Genomic DNA, 26,020 nt, shown 5'->3' on the forward strand with positions numbered 1-26,020 from the left:
CAACAACAGTTGTCAGGGGCAGTTAAACATGTATATATTCTCCAACCACACATACATCATGTTTCAAGTTTCATGTAAATGATCAATTTTTCGCAGGTCTTGTCGAAGATATTGCTTTTAATTTTTAGTTGGTACGTCAGTTTTTTCATTGTAAAGATATCACAGACAATCTCAAACCAGTGATCTTTCCCCAGAGGTTCCGCTTTATACCAGTTTCTTGTTATAGTTTTGCTGGCTATAAGCAGAATTTTTGCCACATACCTATCCACTCCACGTACAACCTCCTCAATGTTCCCTAGCTACATCACAGCACAATTGTTTGGAATAGCATATCCCATAATGTCATTAATAGTCACATTTACATTATTCCAGAAAGGCTTTAGTTTAGTGCAGCTCCAGAAAACATGGGTATGGTTGGCCTCCAACATGGCTGCTGGGTATTTAGCTGTCTGCTTTCGATTTGCGGTGTTATGAAGAACCTAGTAAGATTCTTCCATCCAAACTCTCTCCATACTCATGAACTAGTAGTGGTACACTCAAATACTCTCATTCTTTGTCTGAAATGTCTATATTTAGCTCTGATTCCCATTTGTTTTTTGTGTATAGTGTTGAGCTTCCTCTATTCTTCCCTAAGGCTTTGTAGAAGGCTGAGATGACCCGAGATCTGCCCTGGTGATATGAATCCACTATAATTTTAATGATACCATTCAAATCTATTTTAGGACCAGTTTTCACCTCTTTCATAAGATAGTCCCGTTTTTGTAGGTATCTAAATAAATCTTGCCTTTCCAGACCAAATTTCACCTTTAAGTTGGTATTGCATTTTAATGCTTGTGCACAAGGCAAGGTGCGGAGTGCAGTGCCTTGCTCAAAGGCAATAATATCAACCACAAATGGAATACACCCAGCCATCTTTACAGGGAGCTCAGTTACTGGTCATCCTCCCCTTTTATTGAGGAGGTGATTCAGTAGCACCGGCTGAATGATATTTGATTCTCCTTTAGGTGCAGCAGTATGTGAGGAGTTGATTCGGACATCTCTGTCCATTGTGGAAGTCCTGAGTCAGCACCATGCTCTCATCATTCCACATCACAGGGCTGTAAGTATGCAAGCAAATGTGCAACCAACTTCCTGTCTGTCTACCTGATACAGCACTGACTGACTGACTAACTGACTGTCTGCAGAGAGTTTAGTAAAGACATATAGGATGTGACTTTGGAGACGACCTGCCATTATCCTGGTGTTCTGTCATACTTCAACTGTCAGATTTCTACTATCCATTTTTTACTGTTTTCTCATTGAGAAGGAGCTTTGCTGTGATAGAAAGTTGCAGAGAACAAGTGAGGGCTTTCTCAATTGTCATTGTCATCCATTTCATCTGTTTTTGCCACTGGTTTTATATTCAGTGTGTGTCTTCCAGTCTACTAAACCTGTCTATTAGTGGTCAGACCACAGAGGGTCAACTTGTGCACTATTAGGCAAGACACTAATCAACTATTGAACCGACAGAGTCTCATCAGATCTGTGTGTGTGTGTGTGTGTGTGTGTGTGTATGTGTGTGCGTGAGGATAGGACGATGAGATTGTGTTTAATGACTATTGACGTATGGAAGTGGAGAGCAGCAGGAAGCAGACAGGCTGGAGGGAGAGAAAAGAAAAGAGATGAGGAATAGAGGAAAGGAGCAAAGAGGAGGTTTGCTGCTACTGATAGTCAATAACACAGGAAGACACTTTAATTACCACCAGCCAGCTCAGATTAACTTTTATCGCCCGCTGGACAAGGACACACAGTCATGTTTGAGTTAGTTTATGTCTCTGAATCCTTATTACAAAGTTAAGTTTGTAGTAAGTTTTGCCTCCGCAACCATCTTTGTTTTTCTTTTTTTACACAAGCCACTTTCACTCTATGTCAAAACGTTAAATTAGTTCTTTAGTCATCCTAACAAATTAAACATTTCAGCTGTGTAAGCTTTACCCATTTAAACCAAGCAGTGATGGGGAGGAATTTACTAAGTGTCGCACTTGGTTTAATGTGTGATTTAACTGTGTTAAAAACACATTATAGTTTACCTTTTAAAAATCTGAACTAACAGCTATAAACAAACACAATTTAAAAATAGACTTCAGTCATTGAGCATGATGTTATTGCACTAAATGTGCATTCATCCATGAAGGTTGGTTCATTACTTTTTGGGCTATGTTAGCGTATTTTGAAATTCTGAGAAAAGTGTGTGTTAAACTTTTATTTACAGCATTTATAACATAGAGGAATAAAACCGTTTTGTCTAAAAGATTGACACATAGTCTTGTTACAATACACAACGTCAACAGACACTGAGTAACAATTAGTTAGTTACAGGAAAAGTTGTTTGGTGGTTGCACTTGTATCACTATTGAACAATATCTATAATATGTAATAAATAATTGACTCCATGAACAACATTGATTTCAAAATACCTGAATTTGTTGCCTTGGCAAATAGAGAAAACCACCATCCTCTTTCCGACTGGGTTGGCAGCAGCAACAACCATTCAGTCTTCTAGTAAGGCCTAGATATGTTGAGCATCTTTATAGACTACTGTCTGTACCCACGAGCTACATGCTAACAATAGCCTATTTGTTGTTGAATTAATGATATACAGTAGCTTCTGCACAGCAGGTATTTTTGGAAAAAGAAAAGTAGTTTTGTGTGCTGCCTAATCAACAATGTACACATGAGGTTTGTTTACCAGAAGAAACACAAGTAGAAGACCAGCTGTTGCCTGTGATTTGCAAATGGTGAAAAATAAATAGTGTATACAACATTTCATCTTTTCTAGTCCTGTGAGAATACAGATGAAATAGCATATTACTATTTTTGTATTTGCTGCAAAGCAAATTGAAGGAAATCCATCTAGAGTTACAACTGTGGTGAAAAACTCTAGGCAGAGGAATCACTAGGTAAGAGAGCACAGACAGAAAATGAGGACAAGAAAGGATTTCAGACTGAGGGGAGGTGGCGCCTCATAGTTCACAGTTCAGAGAAGCTGCACCAAGCCTTTCTACACACACACACACACACACACACACGCACACACACACACACGCACGCACACACACACACACACACACACACACACACACACACACACTATCCAGTCTTTTGATGGTGGTGATATTAATACACACACCATTAAGTGGTGGACAACATCCTTTGTAGTTTCCTCGCTCTGGCTTTCAATGTAATGACCTCATACACACACTCACTCAGCATTAGTGTTGTTTCTATGGTAATATTAGTAATCATGCAAATTCATGCATTACAGATTCATGCCTAAATAAGAACTCTGACAGTTGCGGAAGTACATTTGTGTGTGTGTGTGTGTGTGTGTGTGTGTGTGTGTGTGTGTGTGTGTGTGTGTGTGTGTGTGTGTGTGTGTGTGTGTGTGCGTGCGTGCGTGTGTGTGTGCGTGTGTTTGATCAAAGAGATCATTCAACAGTGCATTTCCATAGTAATTTGATCCTCTGTGAGAGTGGTCTGTGTGGCTGATGCCCACTGAAATAATAAAGCACAGTGTCTTCTATTCAGTTTAATCTAAAAATATATCCTGTCTTCAGATTTGCTGTATATTAAGTAGTTTTTCAGAGGAAAGGCGGAAATTGCTTTTATTGATATACTTTATTCCCCCCCTCGGATGAGAGAACATGGGACTAAACTGAACTATTGTTAATATTTATACTGTTTATGTCCAGCAGTGAGATTGAATATGAACATTTACATATAAAATCCCTCAGCACATTGGCTGTGGTTTTGCTGGTATATTTTTTACAAGTTAATTTTCTACTGCTCCAGAATATCAGCCTGTTTGACCTGAGTTGTTTCACGTCCATGGCACTGAGAAATGATCTGCAGATGAATTTATATAAGATTGTAATTGTGCCAGATTCTAGCATTGCTTTACTAGAGTAGGTAATCTAACAAAGTATCCTGGTCAAGGACCAAAGCAGTGTGACATGTTTAAGGTTTTCTTATGTCTATTTTTGTCTGTTGAAGGTTGTGGATGCCGTCCTGCCTCCCCTGACAACGCTGGCTTTCAGCAGAAATGGTAAGAGAGATGGAGGGTCATTTGTGACAGAGGGAAGAGAGAATGAGAGAAGAGATGTGGAAATAGAAGCAAATGTCAGACAGAGGGAGGAGGGAGGAAAAGGAACAGAGGAAATGGCAAATGGGAAAGAAGGTTTAGAAAGATAGGGGCATGGCTAAGCTGAATGGTGGCGGTGCATACCATGCAACCGCCAGTTTCTCAGGGTAAAATGACGTCCTTGTTTTGTGTGGCCGTACGGTGTTTCTTTGTTACTTGTTATCATTTCACACTATGATGTTTTAAAAGAGCTTGTAATCTTGAGTACTGCTATGAGTCCACCTCTGTTTTTGTGAGTATATTCTAGTATATATGTATTTGTGCTACATACTGTAATGTTGTTTAATATACTGTCTTACTGATGTTACTTGTTTGGCATGGCATGTATGAGTTTATTTGGTTATTTATGTGATGTTTAATAGCTGTAGAAGGAAATAATTGCATTCATGTTCTCACACTAAACTGGTCAAAACATGCCACTGAATATCTTGTTCCCTCAGTCTTGAGCTCCAGCAATCCTGGAACCCATCGGCTATCGGTCCGATGACGGATAAGTCTCTGGGGGGGTTATATTCCTGGGGTTCCGGTGTAGCCAGCGGATATCTGGGCCAAGACTTCCTTTTCTGTGCGCTACTCATTGTTTACAGTCCGATTAGCAACTTGAGATGCAAGACTGGAGCCGGATTTGAGAGATGTATAAGACCGGATTGTTTCACAAGTAGCCAGTTTATAATCTGATTTGAACTCAATAAAAAGCTACATCATCGTCAGACGATAGCTGGTGGGTTCCCAGGTTGCATTTCAGCCAATGCGTTCTGCCTCTTTTGCTCTCCACACGGACTGTTTACCTGCTTTCAACCAAAGCCTGCTCCAACGTGATTGGTCAATACTACTCGGGCTACAAGGCGAAACCAGAGCGCTTCTAATGCCAAAATCTTGTCCCGTTGTCTCCTGATTCTACATGTGAATGCAGAATCGCTTTATAGAGATTAGTTCTCTAGTGGCATCCTAAAGTTGAATCTCACATTTTGGCACAAATTGCCTCTAAATCAACAAGTAAAGTAATGTTCATATGGTGTCACGCAGTTGTCAAATGTCACGGACATAATTTATAATCAAACCCAAGACAATGAAGAAAACAAGCCAAGAAGTAGCCAACAACTGCTAGTGACTACACACACATACAGTATTTAAACACTTCTTGTATTCTATATTAATACTCTCTTTCTCTGTGCGCTCCAGTGGAGTGGTCTGTGTTTGTCTTGAGGGTGCTGTCTGAACTCAGTCTTGTCCTGCTGCTCCGGGAGAGTGATGGAGCTGAGGAAGATGAGGAGACAGAGGAAAAGAAAGAGAGAAGAGAGGAAGGAGGAAGGACAGCAGAAGGAAGAGATGATGGAAGCTCCTCTAATCAAATCTTAGATCTCATCACTGAATCTCTGCTTCCAAGGTTGGTTGGACTCTTGGTTTACAGTGTCTCTGGTTTCCTCCTTTTTATATTTAGTGTCTTAGGAACAGAAAGGGGTTATAGGTTCTATGAGTAGCATTTTTAACATCAGTACAACAAAACCATATTGATTGTGATACTTAAAGACAATTAGTGTGAATGAGACCATTGTCAACATGATCCCTACCATTTGTTTTATACCAGTGGTATTGTTATCAAATGTGTTTCTCAATATTAAAGCAACATTTCTGTTAAACCCCCCTTTGACAAGTTAGACAATGTTCCATGAAGTCCAACCTTGACCTTGAGTTAAGCAATTGCCTCATGTTTGTTAGATACTAGCTGTACATAGTCACAATATTTAGGCCAAAACAACTGGAGAACAGTGGCTGCCAGGTCAGAAATCATTTAAACCTTTAGGTCAGTGGCAGCAGGTGAGAGCTGAGCTTTACAGGAATTAAGGCCCTGATCTATTGAAATGAAAACAGGGATATCCAACCATCATATATTATATGATGCTCGTTCTACGGGGGGGTTCTTACCAGGCGACAGTCTTGTTTTGGATACTAGTCATGTGGTAAATATTTATATATAGTATTTTATGTCTTGCGTCCTGCTTCTGTGGGTTTACATCCTAGTACTTTGCTAGATACAGCTACCTGACAAGCATCTGTCTTTATGAGTGTTGGCATCAAATGAGCGTACAATCTGTGGAGAGCAGAGACCGACAAATGCAGTTTGCAGAAGTTCACACATCATGATAAAATAGACGTTGACATTCGTGGTGTGTTTTTCTCACTTTCCTTCATTCGCTCCTTGTGGATCTATACCGTTTCCTCCTATACCATTATTATTTTTATCTCCCTTTTTAAAATGTTCTTCTCCCTCATGGTTGCCTCGTGTGTTTCCTCTTGTTCACCTTTATTTCCACCCCCATTTCTCTTCCTAACACTCACATCTCTCCTCTTCCTCCCCTCCTTTGCCTCTCAAATTCTCTCCTCTGCTCCTCTTCCCACATTTCCTTTTCTCTCCGTCTCCTATTATAACTGTAGTTCTCCCCTCCCCCTCTCCTCCAGATCTGTTCCAGTTTACACTCTGTTACTAATGATCAGAACAGTACATTAATTATTAACACTATGAAAGCCAAATGTTGTACTCGTGCATGTTTGTGTCTAGGTATGAGTCTCTTCTTCGAGCAGCAGAGCCTATCCCACTCTACGCTCTCAAACTGCTGGTATCGATGACTGAACACAGCACGCAGATCTGCAGGTACTGAACACAACGGGCACTCAATTAGTCACACACTTCGATCACACACAGAGACAACAAAACACTGTTGAGGTATCGAAATACCAAAATGTGACCGTTCTGTATCTTACAGCACCATCCCAAGTATTATTAGTAGGGCTGTCAATCCATTAATATATTTAATCACGATTAATCACACATTTCCTATTCCCTAAATTTCTTTAATTTATTTATTTAACCTCCTTTGCGACAACCTAGTATGACATGGTTGGTACCGATGGATTCTTTAGGTTTTCTAGTTACCTCCGCCAAGGCCGAAGGCCTAGGAAGGAGGTTATGTTTTCACTTGCGTTGGTTTGTTTGTCTGTCTGTCTGTCTGTCTGTCTGTCCGTTAGCAGGATTACTCCAAAAGTTTGTGATGGATTTGAATGAAAGTTTTTGGAGGGTTGGGGTGTGGCCCATTGAACAATCCATTAGATTTTGGTGGCGATCCGGATCATGATCCGGTCTAGAATATTTTTAAGGATTCCGATCAGTCTGAGCATTAAGACCACAGGGTATAACACATGGGCAGTTTAGCTGATGACGCATTGATGACGTGTGACCCCGCCTACTTCTGAGAGCAGAGCGGCATGTGTGTGGATGTGTGTGCGGGTGCTGCTGGTCGTCCGTGGTGAGAAAGAACAAACAGATGATGGGATGAGAGACAACGTAGTGTAACGTTATACAGACATAACAAGGCTGCTGAATGAGAGAGGCGTCCGCCGATACGTTACACGGAAACACACCGTGTTAATAATAAGCCGACCACGTCCGATTGCGTTAATGTGTTAAAGAAATTAGTGGGAGTTAAAACGAAATTGCGTTGTGTTAACTTTGACATCCCTAATTATTAATATTATAAAGTAACCTAGATGGTAGAGAAAACTGTGTATTACACATCCATTGAAGTAGTCCTATCTGCTCTATAGATGCTGGTCAGCCTGTCCTTCTACACATGGATCCACCTCTTAACATACATTATTTCTTTCTTTTAGTAACTTATATTTTATGTGCACAGTACATTTGCTAACTGGAGATACTTTTGACTATTCTGCCTTTCTATCCCAAACCAAGCTTTGTTAGTATTGCAGGGATTTGCAGTCCTAGCAGGCTCACACACACACACACACACACACACACACACGCACACACACACACACACACACACACGCACACACACACATACACACACATACACATACACACACATCCACACAGCCACATTTTAGGTGCTTTATGTGTAATATTTTAATGCCAAGGCCACTCATTCCCAGTTCAGCACCGTGAGTCACTACTAACTGTTTTTTATTCACAACCACGCACACACATACTGTACATATACATACATGGTTAAATGCACAAACACACACACACCTTCTATTAGCAGTGATCTTTTTCACCCTTCTTAAAGCCAGTGTTTTCTACATTAGTAATCAGTTTAGTGGCAGGCATAAGGTGCTGTATCAGCTAAGATGTGTAAAGACTTGACATATTGTGCTGATGTATCGTTGCACTCCAGCTACTCCTGAAGAGCTTTGTTAAGAAGTTTACTGCATGCTCTTTAAATATATACGACACTAAGACAAAATTATTGCTGGCGTTAAAGTAAAATTCACTACTGCATAATGTGGAAGTAAATCGCTATTCAGGAATTTAAAAACATACAAACAGCCAAAATAAAAAGAGGTAATGATGTGTTTGTCTGGTTTGGTTGCACAGAGAATCTGCTGATCCCTAGTCTATCCATGAGATGACTCACCTGTGTGTGTGTGTGTGTGTGTGTGTGTGTGTACTTGTGTGTATACGTGTGTGAAAACATGCGTGCGCTCACTTGTGCGTGCCCATGTGTGTTTGATGGATGCGTTCTGACAGCAGCTGTCAGTAAGTCTTGATTCTCTGGTCATCTGTCTTCTTTTTTCAGCTGTTGACAGAGACAGAAAATGAGGGTGAAAAAAGAGGAGAGAGAGAGAGAAGGGGGAAGTCAAGAAGTGTATGGAGGGGCAGAAGGAAGGATATAAGGAGGAAGTAGGAAAGAGATAGACAGGGAGATTGAGACGGGGGGAAAGGTGACATTGGGAAGGAGAGAAAATGTTGACAAAAGGTGGGAGATGAGTGTAGAAAAGGTGAAGTGTCACCGGTTGGGGTAGCATGAGTCGACATGCATCACCTTGAGAAGGCGAGTACAAGTAGGAGGAAAAAGGGTGCGGTTTCATCCATAGTTATATATTTCATCTTTATATACTAAGTATTAATTTACAACAACCATGATTGTTAAAGCAGCAGTGGGTAGAAATGGAGCAAATATGATTAAAAAAAGTTATTTTTATAAAACGGTCACTATTTCCTACCAGCTAGGGATGTCACGGTACCAGAAATCTACTAGTCGATGCCAATACCAGTGAATTTCCACAATTCTCGATACCAAATTCCATACCATGGTATTACATCCCATGTAATGTGTACATGTGTCTATATCTATCCTCAGATTGCAAACAGTAGTTTAAATTCACTGACATGGTGACATTTCACTGGCTATAGGCTACCAGAGGTGGAACCAAGTCATTGTTTTACAAGTTCCAACTCAGATCTCGAGTCCTAAACAGGCCATATGCGCTCTTCATCAAATGTATGGTGATTTTAACAGCAGAGTAACTGGATCCAACTGGTGCTCAGTAACAGAACGTTAGTTCTTCATGGTTTTCTCCTGAAACCTGATTGGATGCTGTTGGATTGGTTCAAACTAAGTGGATCTGGGGAGTTAAGTGTAAGATAATCAAATGCAAGTCCCAATAACATTCACCGGAAATACAGAGTCCAGAGTTCAATAATAAAAAAAAACACCACTTTTCAGAGATTTAGCAATAAGCAACAAAAGATTCAGTTTGTTCAGTTCAGTTTTTTCCCCACGAGTGAATCCTCTTCTCGAACATAAAGGATCTCTGCATCTCTGGATCTCGCCGCTGCATGGTGCTGTTGTGTGAGCAGCGGACAGAAGCAGCCGATTTCGGACCCTGCAGGCATCACCGGTACCTTCCGTACTGTAGAAAACGAGTACCGTCTCGTTTTTAGAATTTTGGCATCGACTTGGTACCGAAGATCGGTTGTTGTGACATCCCTAGCTGACAGTAGTGCATGAGACAGGTAATCTGAAAAAAATCATGTGTCCTCTGGTGTTCTCCCGGTGCTCCTAACGGCATCTGCAAGATTTCACATACCGGAGGAAAACAACCAATCAGAGCTGATCCGGAGTCTGCTGTCTCTGAGCAGCTGTCAATCACTCGCAAACGCCAATGAAACGGTCAAACTAGGCAGCGCTGTTCAAATATGAATCAATATTCTGTTACTGTAATGCCTATTTCTCTCCTCAGATGTTCTCAGAATCATCTTGTAGTGTACTGTTTAGCTGTAAAATGAGAAAGTTTGTGACCCTCAGCCATGTTGAGATCAGTTGAAGAAATACCAAGCACCGCCCACCAGCTGGAGCACAGCCAATAGGAACGCTCTCTCTCTCTGAAATGACCTGTGATTGGTCAAAGACTTCCGTAAGGGCTAGATTTTCTAAAGCCTGAAAGCAGCCATGAGGAGGAGCAGAAGTCTAGTTTTCTCTCGGAACACTTGAATTACAATATGCTAAAAGGTTATTATGGGATTTTTTGCCCAATGATGCCAAAAACATTCTCTGTTTTGTTCTTTCCTCATCTCTGTCCCCACTTCCATCCACTTATTTTATCCACTTCAGCAATACTAACTCAACAAACCTCTTATCACTAATATCCCACTCTCCCTACATCTCCATCTGTCCCTCCCCGAGTTCAAAGTTCACCCTCATAGCTGAATACGCCCCCACTTCTCTTATCAGTAATATTACCCCATCTCGTCTCCATCCTCCTCTTCCTCCACCTCTCCTCATCCCCTTCCTTCCTTGACACGAGTAGAGTGACGTGAACTTTTCAAATTGGTGTCAGCACTCTTCTCTCTACATCTCTGTTTTTCTCCCACACTTTTTCCTCTGACATTATTAACAATATTTTAAATTTTTTTCCTCCATCTCCCTCATTCTCTTTCTCTCACCATCTCTAATTTATTAACATTAGTCCACATTTCTCTCATTCTCAGTGCCCTCTCTCCACAGCTCTCCCTCCATCACTGCGGTTATACAATCAGAAATTAAATTGCCTGGGTCTTGGTTAGATAAGTGTGGCTATGAAGCCAGCCGAGCGGTAATTAGATAGTAAATTGGGGACATTAACGTTGGGAAGGCAGCCTGCTGTTTCTCTCTGCACTATCACAGCCCAGACACACCTTCAAACAACTACATTTACTATGACCTTTAGCCAAAGAACCTTATGCTGTGTGGTTACATGTGTGTGTGTGTGTGTGTGTGTCTGCCAAAGTATGTTTTAATGTCCTCATACGTGCCGTGTGTCTGTGTGTGTCGGGTAGTACCTTCTCTTAGATTAACTGGGTTGGAAATTGTATTGTGAAGGTAGAAGAATCTCTCTCTTGAACAACTCATAATTCTTGCGTTTGTGTTTTTCTTTTCTTTTATCATTAGTTTGACATAGACTCAACCTAGCAAAACCATTACATCATCAAATTGCTATCGTCATTTGGAAGCCTCTCTAAGCCAGAGAAAAGTGGAATCATTAACAACACCAAGGTGGACGTTTTCACACGCTAAAAGTCTGTAATTGCACGTAACAACCTGTTTAACTTGGCCGCTCTCTGCTCTAACGGATGAATGAAAACTATATTTTAAAAATATTCTTTAGATGATACAGAAACTCATTAAGGTGTGTCATTGGTGAATAATTGGACCATCCTCCAGGGAAGAAATTTACACTGACTAAAACTTCCAAATGCTAAGCTATAACCTCCTGACTTTATCTGTGGTGTTTTTTCTCTTTTCACTTGAAATAACAAGGTCCACTCTGCCCTTTCAATATTATCTAAGACTCCGCTTTAGAGCTCCACGTGTAGCTGACAGCAGAATGATATGACTAGTAGAGCAGAGGTTAATCTATCTTAGTGGTTGTCCATAATGTGAGTTTTTATCTGTTATAAAGCTAATGCCGGTGATGTATGACTAATGCGATAAGGGTTGACTCATCTGTGTTTGTTCTATTATAGGCGGCCTGTTGTGCTCTGGGTTGTTCGTTGTCTGCTGTTGTGCGCTGTGTCTATTGATGTATGGCTGGTCGTTTAAAGGTGGTCCAGTTTATCATGTCGTGCTGGCCTGGCCCTGTCCTCTCATCTCTCAGCCTGTCACCTTGCTAATGGGAGGCCATCCATCACATCTACCAACACACACTCTTACACACACATTTCATTTACCCCTTCATACAAGGCCTAACATAGGGTATAGATCTAAATATAAAGTGCATCATTGATCTCTGGATTCAGTTATCATTGTAGGTAAAAAAAAACAGCTACTGCAGAGATATAATCAGTGTACTCAACCCCATGTTTCCATGTGTTCTCAGTATGGATGAGGACGGTTCAACTATAAAGAAACGTCTTTTTTAATGCGTTTGAATACTGTTAGATCAGTAGATCAGTGGTGTGCTGACGGCAGCAACTCAGTTATGGCCTAACTCAAGAATAAGGCATGAATTCAAGATAACATACATGGAAGAGTATACAGAAATTGGACGGAGCTCCTGAGGCGATGCTACTTTCAAATGATGCTAGCTTTCCAACATCGTCGACCCTATCTTTAATGTAACAGTTCTAATGTTGAAGCAGGTTGGTTGCATGAAAATATTTAGTACATGACCCCTTAAAGCCTGGAACTACTGCTTGGTCCACTTAATCGCAGTTTCTGTTTTCAGATGCTGATGGTTTTGCTCAGAAGTCGGTGTAATGGTGTGTGGAATATCATCTCAGCACACATTAAGATAAAAGATCAAATTAACTTTGTACTGATTTCTGTGTAAAAAGTAGGTTACATCTTTGCACACATAAAGAACATAAAGTAGGAAACTGACCAGTAGAAGACAAACATTTGAGAAGTACAAAGGGAATGTAAAATGTTATGAGGACTCGATAGCAATTTGTTAGTCTCTTTTGCTGATCTGATGCATTTCTACCGGAACATCTAACTTTTATCAAATGAAGACGACCTCCCTGCTGATGGTTCAAATCACATTATCTAAAGTTCAGTCCTCAATGTTTGCTGCTGAAAAGTCTACAGAAAGGTTTCCATAAGTGGTCTGATGCCTGCCAGACAAGCTATAAATCATAGTTCTAATGAAGACAGGTTTTTAAGTCAGTGGTCGGCCTTTGTTACCTTCAGCATATTAACACCGGTCTGACTTCAGCTGGCTTTGTTCCCATTACGGCCTGAATGCTTTCTTACACACACAAAGTGTGTGTGCACATGTGTTGAAACTCCAACCACAAAGTAATTGGTTGCAAATCAAAGCACCTTAATCAATAAGTAGACAGAATGTCATCGCTAATATAGACATCCATCTCTCTCTCCCTCTCACAGCTTTTCTTCTTGTATTTTTCAATGTGGATTTCTCCACATCACTCTTTTGTTTTCACTCCTCTGACCTCCCTCCATTCTCTGCCCAAATCTTCTCTCCTTCCTTTCTCCTCTTCAAAAGTAATCCTCTCTCCCTCTCGTCCTCTCCTTAACTCCCATCTCCTCTCTCCATGTCCTTCCCTCTCACCTCCTCTCACTTCATCTGCTCTCATCGCGTCTCCTCTTTTCGTCTCTCTTCTCTCCCCAATTCCACCGGTACCAGACAGGAGCCGTTGTAGCGGAACTCCAAAATTAATGAAGATGAAACAGCTCAGTGTGTGTGTGTGTGTGTTAGCAGTGCGGTGAATTGCCTTTAAATTAAATACATTTCTTCTTCTTTCTACCTCTGCTCCAATATGTTGTTTTTTTTTCTTTCCGTTTCAGGTTGATCAAACACAGTAGGATCCTACCAACGGTCTTTCAACTCATCATGGTAAGAGACCAACCACACTTAATCAATTAATCAATTTTTATTCAGACTATCAGGAAACTACTTGGTCATTCACTCAGTCAATGACTCAATCAATCAATCAATCGGTTAAATAGTCTTACAATCTTACAGCTCTGTTGTGTTCTGTTTCCTTCCTTCTCTTTCGTCTCTAAACCTTCTAGTACATGTAGTTATGTAAATGAGTCTGAGTGGTGTTGACCTATTAGAGGGCTGGTGTAATTGACTGGCAGGTCAGCCATTGAGAGGAGGAAGGGTTAATAGAGTGAGAATATGGACTCCACTATTAAGATCACACACAAACACACACACGCACTCACACACACACACACACAGCACTTGTCTGTTATCAGCGAAGCATAACAACGTTTCCAGTAAACAATTTATTTCACCTGACCCTTTTTGCATACACACAATCTAATGAACACACAAACAGCACAATCTGTTCTCAGCAAACCAAAACACAGCAAACAATTTATGCCCACACACACACACACACTCACTCACACACTCACACACTCACTAAATAATCAGCGTTCCGCATGGCTGCCTGTTCAGCCCCGACTAGCCGATGCAGAATGTTAAACACCGTTATCCAACAGCCTGATTAACTCCTCTCCTGATTGTTTACTCCTGTCTGAACCGGTCACGTCGGGATCCATTAGTGCCGTCTGTATCGCTCATGTTTGGATTGATTTATGCTGCCTGAAACTCTGTGATCTGGATTGATTACGCCTGCCACTGGTGATCACACTTGTCGTGGAGAAAACTCACCTAATTGTATTTGTCTAGATGATGAAGTAGTTCTGCTTCAGACATGAAAGGACGTCAGGAGGCCGACTGGACCGTGTGTCTTTAAGTGGTCGGTTGTTGTGCCTGAGGAGGCAGAGGACTGATCAGAGTGGGTTGCAGTCAAACACTTTTACAAATCCTGCCTCACTTCTACTGCACATTCTGTAGATACACTGTGCTGTCTGAGTTAAGGTGCAGGACAGTGAGTCAGCAAGCTAAAATTCACTTTGGTTTCCCATTCCTCGTTGCTCTTTGTCAGGTTTATGCTTTCAGTGATGTACACGATAGTCCTTTCACGGCTCATTAGTCCATAAAGATCAAAATAAATTATCTCTGTCATTTGTTGTTAGGTTGTCCTAGGTGTGAATTGATGTCATTGTCTTCAGCCTCAGGCTACTGCACATGATGAGTACCAGCCAGGCTTATCGGCCCGTACACAGATCACACTGATGTGCACAGACCCCGCAGGCAGAGCCGGTGTATCTCCGAGAGGATCAAATAGTGAAATGAGGGCAGGAGAGAGAAGGAGAAGTGATTTACTGCAGGAGGAAGGAGACATGGTTTTATAAGGAGGAGGAAGAGAAGAAGAAGACAGTAAAGGGAGAAAAAGCCGAGGAGGAGACGGAGTTAGAGGAAAGTGGAGACTACAGCCTTGCTTCTTGTTCTCTTCAAAACCAATTCATTATCAAAGGTCACAACTACACCATCCTCTGATAGACAGAATTCATTTCATCCTTTGCTCAACATTGTGCCCCAGTAACAATTTTCACAGTAGGCAGAACATATGATTCATCTCAGATAAAACTATTCTATGTGTCTCCCATGTAGCAATATGACTGACAGTAAATATATCATGTCAATTATCTTAAAAAGTACAAAATTGACCCGTAATTACAACAACATTTTAAATTAGCTTATTTTAGGTGACAATATTGGCATGCAGTCCATAAAACATGGGAAAGGCAGCTACTCAGTATTTTAGACAGTAGCTTCACTGATATTCAGCAGTAACAAGAAGACATGCTATTGGCCTGCATCCAGTAAATTGGGACCTACTGAGCTGGTAAACCAGCAATTTTTCAGGACAAAATATACAATTTCTATGACAAAATGCTGATAAATCTAATCATATGCGTGCACAAACAAGATGGTTTTTTTTCTCTTGCTGGTTGGCTTCTGTGTTGTGTGGCCCACACTAGTTATTATTGACCTTGCGTGACATGTGGTGCCAACAGTTTCACAGATGAGTCCTTAAAGGCAGGCTTTTGGATGTCTGGGTTGCAGTATTGTGCTTGGCCCCTGGGACAGATTTGCAGCAACGCTGACTTTGCCACACCGTGCCCGCCTCTCGTAATACATTCATGGTGCCAGCACTGGGCCTGAAACCCCCTAACTGTATCACTGAAGGCATTGTAAGACATACAGTATTTAGGCAACTGACTGTATAAGTAAAGGTTCCACAAGCGGATAAACATTGGTAATTTGGAAATAAAACCTCCAATTTTGTCTCTCGGTTTATGTGTCGTTTTTGATGTGTTCAGTATGCTGAAAAATGTTTGATTATACTCAATAATGGTGTGTTTGACTTTTTATAACTAGTCTGTACCTCTTCGGGCCCCACAAGGACACACAAACATACACACACATGTTGGTATTACTATACTTTTAGTCATTTAGAATTTGAATTGACTGACATTCATTCAGTGGAGCTTTAGGTCCAACCTTAATGACAGAAAGGTTTACTGTAACTGTGAAGATTAACAATCCTCCCCTCCTGCTCCTATCCTCTTTGAATAGTTGTTGCAGCCATGGCTGTGTAGTATAAAAGTGGTGTTTATTGTGTAGCGTGATGAAATGCTTCAACGATAAATTGTGCTCACCATGTGTTGACGTTCACTATATATCCTTTATTTAACCAGATAAAAAACTCATTGAGATTAAAATCTCAGCACAGACACTGTTACAACAATAAAAACAAACAACACAAGCAGACAAATACAACAGTCACACGCCACGAGTGAAAGAGCATGACATTCAGATTGTATGCAAACAATGTGCTATAACACACAAACAGGTCAATCTCACAACAATTCAGTGAGAAAATCAGGAGCAATCACATTGACCTAGAGTGCCACTTTCTTCATCCTTTAAAATTAACTTAAATTCCCCCGTACAGTAGTAATCAGCTCTGACTATTTCAGGTCCTTCTGTCCATTATTCCAGGAAGAAGGAGCAGCATATTTAAAAGCTTTTTAGCCTAGCTCCTTTCTAACCTTTTGGGACCAACATCTGTAGAACATTGTGAGAGAGCAGGCTAAATTGATTGATTGATGTACACAGATACGAAGGAACCAGCCAGTAATAAAACGTAAAGCACAATGTTAACCAGTATCCAGCTTCTTTAGGCACTGGTCAGGTGCATTCATATAGAACAGATCACCATAATCCAATAAAGGTAAAAAAAAGTTGCTGAAATCAAATGTTTCCTTGCCTGGAGGGAGAAACAGGATTTGTTTCTAAAAAAGATCCCCAATTTAATTTTCAGTTTGGAAACCAGGTTTTCAATGTGTGATTTGTTAGACAATTTCTGATCGATTATGATACCTAAATACTTCTATGTTGGGACCATTTCAATATCCAAGCCTTAATCAGTTGAGACCTTAGGAAGGTACTACCTTTCTTCTATTGACATGATCTATCTTAAAGGGATAGTTCAGATATTTTGAATTGGGGTTGTATGAGGTACTTATCCGTAGTCAGTGTATAACCTATGACGGTTGGTGCTCCCCCAGGTTATGGGGGCAAAGTAATATAGTGCCGTGGATGGGGGCAGCAGCAAAACATATTTTATCCACCTAAAAGAAAGGCTCCGATTACACCCAGTTACACCCAAACTATCCCTTTAAGTCTTCACATTTAGTTTTATGTTAGATAGTAGATGTGAAAAAATTCTACATAGCAATGTTGTTAACTGACCTGTAACCTAGTCATCCGATCTCGTCCTCTTACTCTCTGTAGGCTAACAGTAGTAATGTCACCAGTGGGACAGTCCAGAATGCAGTCGCCTTGCTGTGTAATCTCAGTGGAGACACCGTCTTGGACCTGGAACCGCTATATCAACAAGGTACAGTATGTCTCCATACAGTATGCTTGAAGAGAGGATGAAAACCTACTTCTCTTGTTTTGTACTGTCTCTTACACGAGTACTATTATTAGTAAGTGAGTTAACAGAGTCCTAGAGGCCCGTCTGTCACTGACCCTTACTGCAGCAGCGTGTGGACATCATGTACCTGCTAGCATTAGTTATTGTCATGTTACTCGTTGACATCTTGTTTTCCCCAGCCTGCCGTCCTGCTGCAGCATAATGCTTATTCTGGTCAACAACCTTGGCTCTGTGTGTGTGTGTGTGTGTGTGTGTGTGTGTGTGTGTGTGTGTGTGTGTGTGTGTGTGTGTGTGTGTGTGTGTGTGTGTATGCGTGTGCGTGCGTGCGTGCGTGTGCGTGTGTGTGTGTGTGCGCATGAGGCATAGGCAATGTTTTCTGTCCTTCAGCTGTGGTGAAACTCAATAATATTAGAATTTCCTGTCAATTGCAAACGATTCCAGAGGGAGGAGTCAAATTCATGGTGTGTGTCCTTTTGGAGTGAGGACATATTTCAGAAGTTTGGTCATTTTAGGCTCATTTAATCAACGAAGAGCTAGTTCGGGATTAGGACTTTAATTAGAAGGAAGGAATAGTGAGGCAAAAAGCGTAGGCATGTACGGATGCAGCCTAAATCTAGCATTAGAGAATAAATGCAGTAAATTAAAGATGCTTACAAGAAAACATTTACAAACACTGCTGCCTCTCTCTCTCTCTATCTCTCTCTCTCTCTCTCTCTCTCTCTCTCTCTCTCTCTGTGTGTATGTAAATGTTTCGGTACTCACAGTTCAACCCTGTAATTGCAACTCTCAGCAGCAATGAAACCCAATAATACTTAACTCAGATTTCTATTTAGGTCTGTGTTCATTTAGTCTCTCTTTCACTCCTCATTTTGTGTCTCATTCTGTCTATCCATTTTTTCCTCTGCACCCCCTTGCCTCCCCAAAACCACCACCACCACTATCAACCCTTCCTCTCCTTCTATTTCCATTGGGTCAGCAGTGCGGCAGTTCAGTAGTCAGCATCATTATCGTCCAATCAGCTCCCCTCTCAACAAGAAACTGTCAACCCAGCACTAATACTGGCTGGGCAATTAACGCTATCTCCCTCTCCTCTCCTCTCCTCTCCTCTCCTCTTTGCTGTATTAACTTGTTCTCCTCGTCTTGTCCCTCCTTCTCCTCCTCTCCTTCCACTTTTCCAATCTACTCAGCTCACAGCTTGCCCCATCATCTCCTCTCCTTCCTTCCTTCCTTCCTTCCTTCCCTCTGTTCCCATTTTCCCCTTCTCCCCTATCCTCTATTTTGGGCTCCTCTTCTATCTCCTCCTCTCCTCTCCTCTCTCTCTCTCCCTTCTTTTAGTTGTGGTTCACTCCAGATCAGTGTGGCGATGGCAAGAAAGAAGGGAGAGGCAGAGGAGGAGAGAAGGGGAGAAGGGAGGAAGCGTGTATAATTGGCTTTTTAAGGTGTGACAGAGAGAGGAGGGGAAGGGTGGTGTGTGTGTGTGTGTGTGTGTGTGTGTGTGTGTGTGTGTGTGTTGGGAGGAAATGAAATAGACAGCGAAGAAGAGCAAAATAGGGAGATGTTTTTTTTTGCTTGTGTGAATGTATTTGTGCTTCTGTGTATGTGTGAGACAGAGAGGAGATGTGCATGTGTGGGGGGGGCGGTGGATGCCGTAGCGCCCAATATGTGTGTGTAAGAGAGAGAGAGAGAGAGAGAGAGAGAGGAGATGAGGTTTATAATTGGGCAGATTTGCCTCCGACTGAGATAATACCCCCTGGGGAATGAAGACAGAGGGACCAAAGAGAGAGAAAGGCAGAGATAGGGAGAGAGAGAGAGAACGGAACAACAGAAAGAAAAAGAAGATGGTAAAAAAGCACGAGAGGGAAGAGAGAGGGAAAAGATGACAGAGCCAGGAAAGCAAAATGGGAGGTAAAAAGGGTAGCAGAGAGGTGACAGAGAGGAAGAAGAGAGAGAATGTGGTGCATTTGGGTGAGAAGAGGGAGGAGATGATAGTGGAGGAAATTTGAGGTTGGAGTGAGTGACAATTTGATGGAGGGAGAGCTAGAGAGAGGAGGGAGGGAAAGGATAACTTGATGTGGGAGTAAGAGATGCTTCTAAAACAAAGTTCTTATTATTTTATATGATTGTGGATGGCTTAGTTTTAATATGTGAACATGTAGCAAACTAATATAGTAAGGTTGTAATCTGATTACATAGGATATGAAGCCTTAAGCTTCTCTGCTGAGAGTGAATTTGAAACTCATTTTGTAGCCACACTGACAAGCAGACTGTGTGATTTGATAAGGAAATGGACCCATCTGGAGCATGTAATGCAGCAAAAATTCACCCCAACAGTTCAGAAGTGTTCACATCAACCCCTGAGTTTGGTCTTAAGGTGCTGACAAGGTGTCAGTTCATTTAAAGCATGCTTGGCCTTTAATTAATCAAAGAAGTCTTCAGGGGCTCCATGAGTCTCCAGAATCCTTTAGGGTCTTTGAGGTTCCTCTCCGGGTTTGGTCTGCCACCGATCCTTGTTATTTCTCTTGACCTTCTGTGAGAAGCTCAGAGGAATTTTTGAGGTAATTGCCTCTGCGCCGGTGTTATCTAGTGTCTGTGGAACTTGCATCTATAAATTGCCATTTGAAATTGGGTTCAGGTTATTTCCCAAACGGTGAATAAAAAAAATTCTATAATGGTTCTTCCACACCGTGTCCATATGTGTCCAATCAATTATGCCCCCAGGCATAATTTATACCACACAGATCTGTCTTCCATATTAATGTCTTCATATTATCACCCAAGAGGTCACTGGATTGACACTTCTACATAATAGAGATCAATAAGACACTTTTGACAGTAAATGTAAGATGTGTTGAGTTTATGCTCTGCATAGATTACATTGAGACCTGTGCAGTTTGCATCGCAATCCCTGGATACCAGTGAAAAAGTTATTGCTGTATAAAGATTTGTAATAATAAGGCATTTTGTTTTACAAAGAACAATGTCCCAGTGTGATTAAGCTATGATAACATGTCGTATATTTTACTTATTTAAATTAGGGCTGTCAAAGTTAACACAATAATAATGCATTAACGCATTTTAACGCCACTAATTTAACACAATCTATCTTTCGAAGGTTGTAGCGGGCTCAGATTTAAAGCTATGAAAAAGAAAAACTAATGAATCCATTGGTGCCAAACATGTCATACTAGCTTGTCGGGAAGGAGGTTAAATGACGCTCCAAATTTGTGCTAAATTTTGGCGAAGAAAAACTGTCATGTCCATTTTCAAAGGGGTCCCTTGACCTCTGACCTCCAGATATGTGAATGTAAATGGGTTCTATGGGTACCCACGAGTCTCCCCTTTACAGACATGCCCACTTTATGATAATCACATGCAGTTTTGGGTAAGTCATAGTCAAGTCAGCACACTGACACACTGACAGCTGTTGTTGCCTGTTGGGCTGCAGTTTGTCAGGTTATGATTTCAGCATATTGTTTTATGCTAAATGCAGTACCTGTGAGGGTTTCTGGACAATATCTGTCATTGTTTGGTGTTGTTAATTGATTTACAATAATAAATATATACATACATTTGCATACAGTAGCATATTTGCCCACTCCCATGTTGATAAGAGTATTAAATACTTAACAGATCTCCCTTTAAGGTACATTTTGAACAGATAAAAAATGTATGATTAATTTGCGATTAACTCTGTACAATCATGCGATTAATCGCGATTCAATATTTGAATCGATTAACAACCCTAGTTGAAATATGTGGCAATATGGTGATATTTCGCTAACTTTAAACCTGACTGCAATCTTTACGTAACTTCAACTCATTTCTTTAGTTGCCTAAACTTAACTAGACCTTACCCTTAGGTGTTGTAGGCCCCCTATAAGTTACCTTTGGAACATATGGGACATTTTGGAAGGCACTGACAAGTAACCTGTTTTGTAATTTGGGTATGAGTTCTGTTTTTGGTATATATTTTATGTTCAGTGCAAAATTGAGTTTTTGCTCCTGTAGTCAGTCAGGTGGGTTTTTTTTACCAATGCATGAAAGCATAATACTGAGTGCACTACAGAATACAGTGGAAGTGGGCACTTTTATTAGCTATAGGGTGGGACCTAAAACATGGGTGCATACCTTCTAGACAACGTAGTATGAATAAAATATCAATTCTATTCATTTGATGGCAGAAATCAATAAAAGGGCTCCCACAAAATCTGGGCCTGTAGGATCACATCAATATGGAGAATACAACCATTTGCATTTAGATATTCAGTAAGCACATTAAGCACACACATGATTTGACCATACCATGCTTTCATTCACTCTATCCTTGAAGAAGACAAATCCAGATGCTGCATACATTCATAAGGAAAGTCACATTATTGAAACCATGTACCCACTTAAATTGAACTTTACTTATATTACCAAACATTATCTATTAATCATATGTAATCAGTTTAGTAGGTGTTTCTGTCCCTACAAATCTTTCCTACTTTGCTAAGACAGTAATGCTCTGAGTCATCCATCCTGTTGATTCCCAATAGAACTTTACAGTAGTTTATAAATAGATAATACCGCAAAGCATTGTCTATTTTTAACATAGTTAAAGTCCAAACTCCAAAATAGGACAGAGCACAATGGTTTTCACTCTTAAATTATTCCTCCAGTCTTAAACTGAGCGAGTAATATTCGTACACATGTGACATTTTTAAAAGTGACTTGTTTGTATTGACTGAATGAAGTTGCTATCCCTCTGATTACAATAAGTTACGTCCACACACATACACTCACAATCTAGGGATCTAGAGATGCATACACATCCATACCTGTCACTCACCGCGACACTTATCATGACATTATGCACAAACACGCATGCACAGAGCTCATACTGTGTGCTTTGTCATGACACCATAAACCTGCAAAAGATATCCCCAGTAAAAGCCTGTGTGTGTGTGTGTGTGTGTGTGCACAACCTTTCATCACATGTATAGCTGACTGAATACCTGAAAGGAGCCAAACCAAGATAAGACGGGATCACCTAGCACACTAAGCTCATATCTAAGAATATCATAGAACTTTGTGAACTGTTTGTGCTCAGAGCACTCCCAGGATGTCTCTGTCTCCTACACTCCTGAAGATTTGCACAGCTTAATTTAGGAAGCTGTGTATCTGGTGTTAAAAGCAACCAGTTAAACCTTTTATTTAAAGTTTTGCCTGACTGTTTAGCAGCAGCTTGGTGCTTGTTGTACATGATTTAATCAAGGATACCCACAGAAGGTCAAGCATGCATTTTAAATTGGAGACCAGACTGCAGTACTGCAGCTGGAAAGTGTTTAACTGTCCTATGGCTTTCAGACGACTAGGGGTTCAGTCAGCTGAGAATAAAGGCTTCATACAGCCTGCCAGCAGTTTAGAGGAATAGATGGCGATAAAAACCATCAATCTACAATGTAGTACAGACTCTGCTTTGCAAGCATTGTTTCCGTAGTCACATTCCTTTTGTAGTGTTGATGTGGATCTGGTTGAAGTCATTTGTTGATTCCTGTTATTGAGCTTTAATCTGCAGCTGTATTTTGTTCGCCATTGCTGGTGAAATTCAGTCAAATGAGTGGCATTGTACCAAGAACAAGCATGCTCCTTAGCTGTCTAATCCAGTGGTTCCCAACCTTTTTTCCTTGAAGCCCCACCTACTTTTATCTAAAGCTGGTGTTATATGAGGTACTTACCCAAAGCAATACAAAGCTGTGGACAGGGACGGCAGAAAAACGTATTTTAGCCACCTAAAAGAAAGGCCCACCTAAAAAAAATCCTATCTGCTTAAGTGTACGCTATATTTAGAATATTTTCACCAAAATTAACTATCCCTTTAAATTATTATTTTTTTAAATATTAAATCAACTTTCTTTAATGAATATAACTCAGTTTCGTCAACATAAATAAAGTGATGACTCCTTGACAGTTCAACTAAGCAAATGCAGATATATAATGATCTCTTTTTTTAACCACTTAATTAATTTACTATAATAGTGTTAGAGTCAAAATCGTTTTTGTTGTTGTTGTTGTGGTGGTTATATAAATATCATTTATAGTGTTGTTAGATTGCTGCAAGACCGCCCTGTTAATACAGGTGTGGGCCTCCCTTTGTGTGCGGCAAGCGGAAGAGCAAGTAGGTTTTTGACCGCATTAAAAATGCTGTTTTTGAAAGGCTAAACACCAACAAATATAGTTTGAAGCCGAATATTCGTTGTTTTGTCTGTATTTGTTATAAATTTTGGAAATGATTACATCCTTTTTCAATAAATTCTTACTTCACAACACTTTTATATGTTTTATATAGAGACTTTTGTATGAGTGTGTTATTATGATTTTAGTTATACATGTGCAAATCAAATTTTGACAACCTCCGAGCAGACAAATCCTGGCGCACTGGTCTAATCTATGAGCAACATCATTGACTGAATTTGATCTGTATCACTGTAATCTCACATAGTTCTTGTGTGTTTTCAGTGACTTACAAAATACGTAGCCATTTTATCCCCTAAAAATATATATGTGCATGCTTAGTGATGTCATGTCAACCTACACAGTAGAGTATGTATAGAGTGGAAGTATAAACACTTATATATCGGCCTGTTTAGTGCTGTTTTGTCTAAATATGACTGTGGCAGATTATTACAACGTTGACTCAGCCAGTTAGAAAATAACGACTCCTAAAAAAGGGAATAAAAAGGTTACCAGTTAAAAGCACACTCTGCACTATCTATGCATCTATCTATGTATATTGTCAGTATGAGCACATGCTTTAAGTTTTTAGGTACACAATCAAAGAGTAATGTTAGTTTTGATTAATTATGCAGCTATAATACCTGGTTGATAGGTGGCCAAAATATCAGGAATGTTTAGAACAGTGGTTCTCAAACTTTTTTCACTAAGTACCACCTCCGAAAATATTTGTCTCTCCAAGTCCCACCATTATGACCGATGTTAAAATAGAGTAGCATAGGCCTACCCTATTCAGCAATGCACAGTTCATGTAGGAGGCAAATTTATTCATAATAAGAATATTACTTATTGTTGACTTTTGTCGAAGGGGTAGCACTAGAACTGCCACCTAAACTCTTCCACACAACTCTCATACTACGCATGCGGCAGCCTCTCACAATAGGCCTGCACCATATGAGGAACATCTGCCATGTGTGATATCACTGTTCAATACTGCCATGATGATTTGACTTGCAATAAATAAACAAATATTGCAGTGTGCATATGAGCTATACATATACATATACTGTATTTAATATATAACTAGGCTAAATGTTGTTTCTAGAGCAGCAACAGTAATGTTTACAACAGCAAAGTCACTATAAACTCATTAATATCTCACTGGAAACAATCTAAAATGTTAATAAAATTCCTGAAATGAAAATACTAAGTGAAGTTAATAAAGAACACAGACTTCAGTCAGTATCAGTCCTTCCTCCTGTCCTCCTGTCCTCTGTCCTCCTCCCTCTGTCCTCCTGTCCTCTGTCCTCTGTCCTCCTCCCTCTGCTGCAGTAACATTAGGGCTGATAGAGGGAAGAGGGGCTGCTTTGTTTCAGCCAGCTGATGAGTTTACAAGTAAGATATGTTGCAAACTAACCTAACCAGTCCGACTACACAGCCTGCTCCGATACTTTATGAAGATAATAAATTAATACCATGGAGGCTCCGTAGTCTGCAGTGTATCACCGCTTCACGCCTTCTGTTCCTTCACAATAAACTCCCCGGACACTGATCACTGGATCACTGCTGACCAGAGAACTAAAGTCAGATCACTGCTGACCAGAGAACTAAAGTCAGATCACTGCTGACCAGGGAACTAAAGTCAGATCACTGCTGACCAGAGAACTAAAGTCAGATCACTGCTGACCAGGGAACTAAAGTCAGATCACTGCTGACCAGGGAACTAAAGTCAGATCACTGCTGACCAGGGAACTAAAGTCAGATCACTGCTGACCAGGGAACTAAAGTCAGATCACTGCTGACCAGAGAACTAAAGTCAGATCACTGCTGACCAGGGAACTAAAGTCAGATCACTGCTGACCAGAGAACTAAAGTCAGATCACTGCTGACCAGGGAACTAAAGTCAGATCACTGCTGACCAGGGAACTAAAGTCAGATCACTGCTGACCAGAGAACTAAAGTCAGATCACTGCTGACCAGGGAACTAAAGTCATTCACAACTCAACTAAATAACTTAC

General features: G+C 40.6%; 1 protein-coding gene across 7 annotated transcripts in view; it reads left to right on the plus strand.

The window, feature by feature from the left end:
* ulk4 (unc-51 like kinase 4) overlaps positions 1-26,020 on the plus strand; it is a 105,392-nt gene that overhangs the window by 51,049 nt on the left and 28,323 nt on the right. For 5 of the 7 annotated variants that reach the window (XM_037785236.1, XM_037785239.1, XM_037785235.1 and 2 more), the window contains 6 exons: positions 1,005-1,099; positions 4,033-4,084; positions 5,363-5,567; positions 6,741-6,833; positions 13,768-13,816; positions 17,642-17,747. In XM_037785236.1, coding sequence (XP_037641164.1) covers positions 1,005-1,099; positions 4,033-4,084; positions 5,363-5,567; positions 6,741-6,833; positions 13,768-13,816; positions 17,642-17,747 — 600 coding nt within the window. Of the gene's footprint in view, positions 1-1,004; positions 1,100-4,032; positions 4,085-5,362; positions 5,568-6,740; positions 6,834-13,767; positions 13,817-14,973; positions 15,315-17,641; positions 17,748-26,020 lie in introns of those variants that run through there. The other 2 variants (XR_005208892.1, XM_037785241.1) reach the window with 2 other exon arrangements.

Source organism: Sebastes umbrosus, chromosome 11 (genome assembly GCF_015220745.1).
Source record: "Sebastes umbrosus isolate fSebUmb1 chromosome 11, fSebUmb1.pri, whole genome shotgun sequence".
Lineage (NCBI taxonomy): Eukaryota > Metazoa > Chordata > Actinopteri > Perciformes > Sebastidae > Sebastes > Sebastes umbrosus.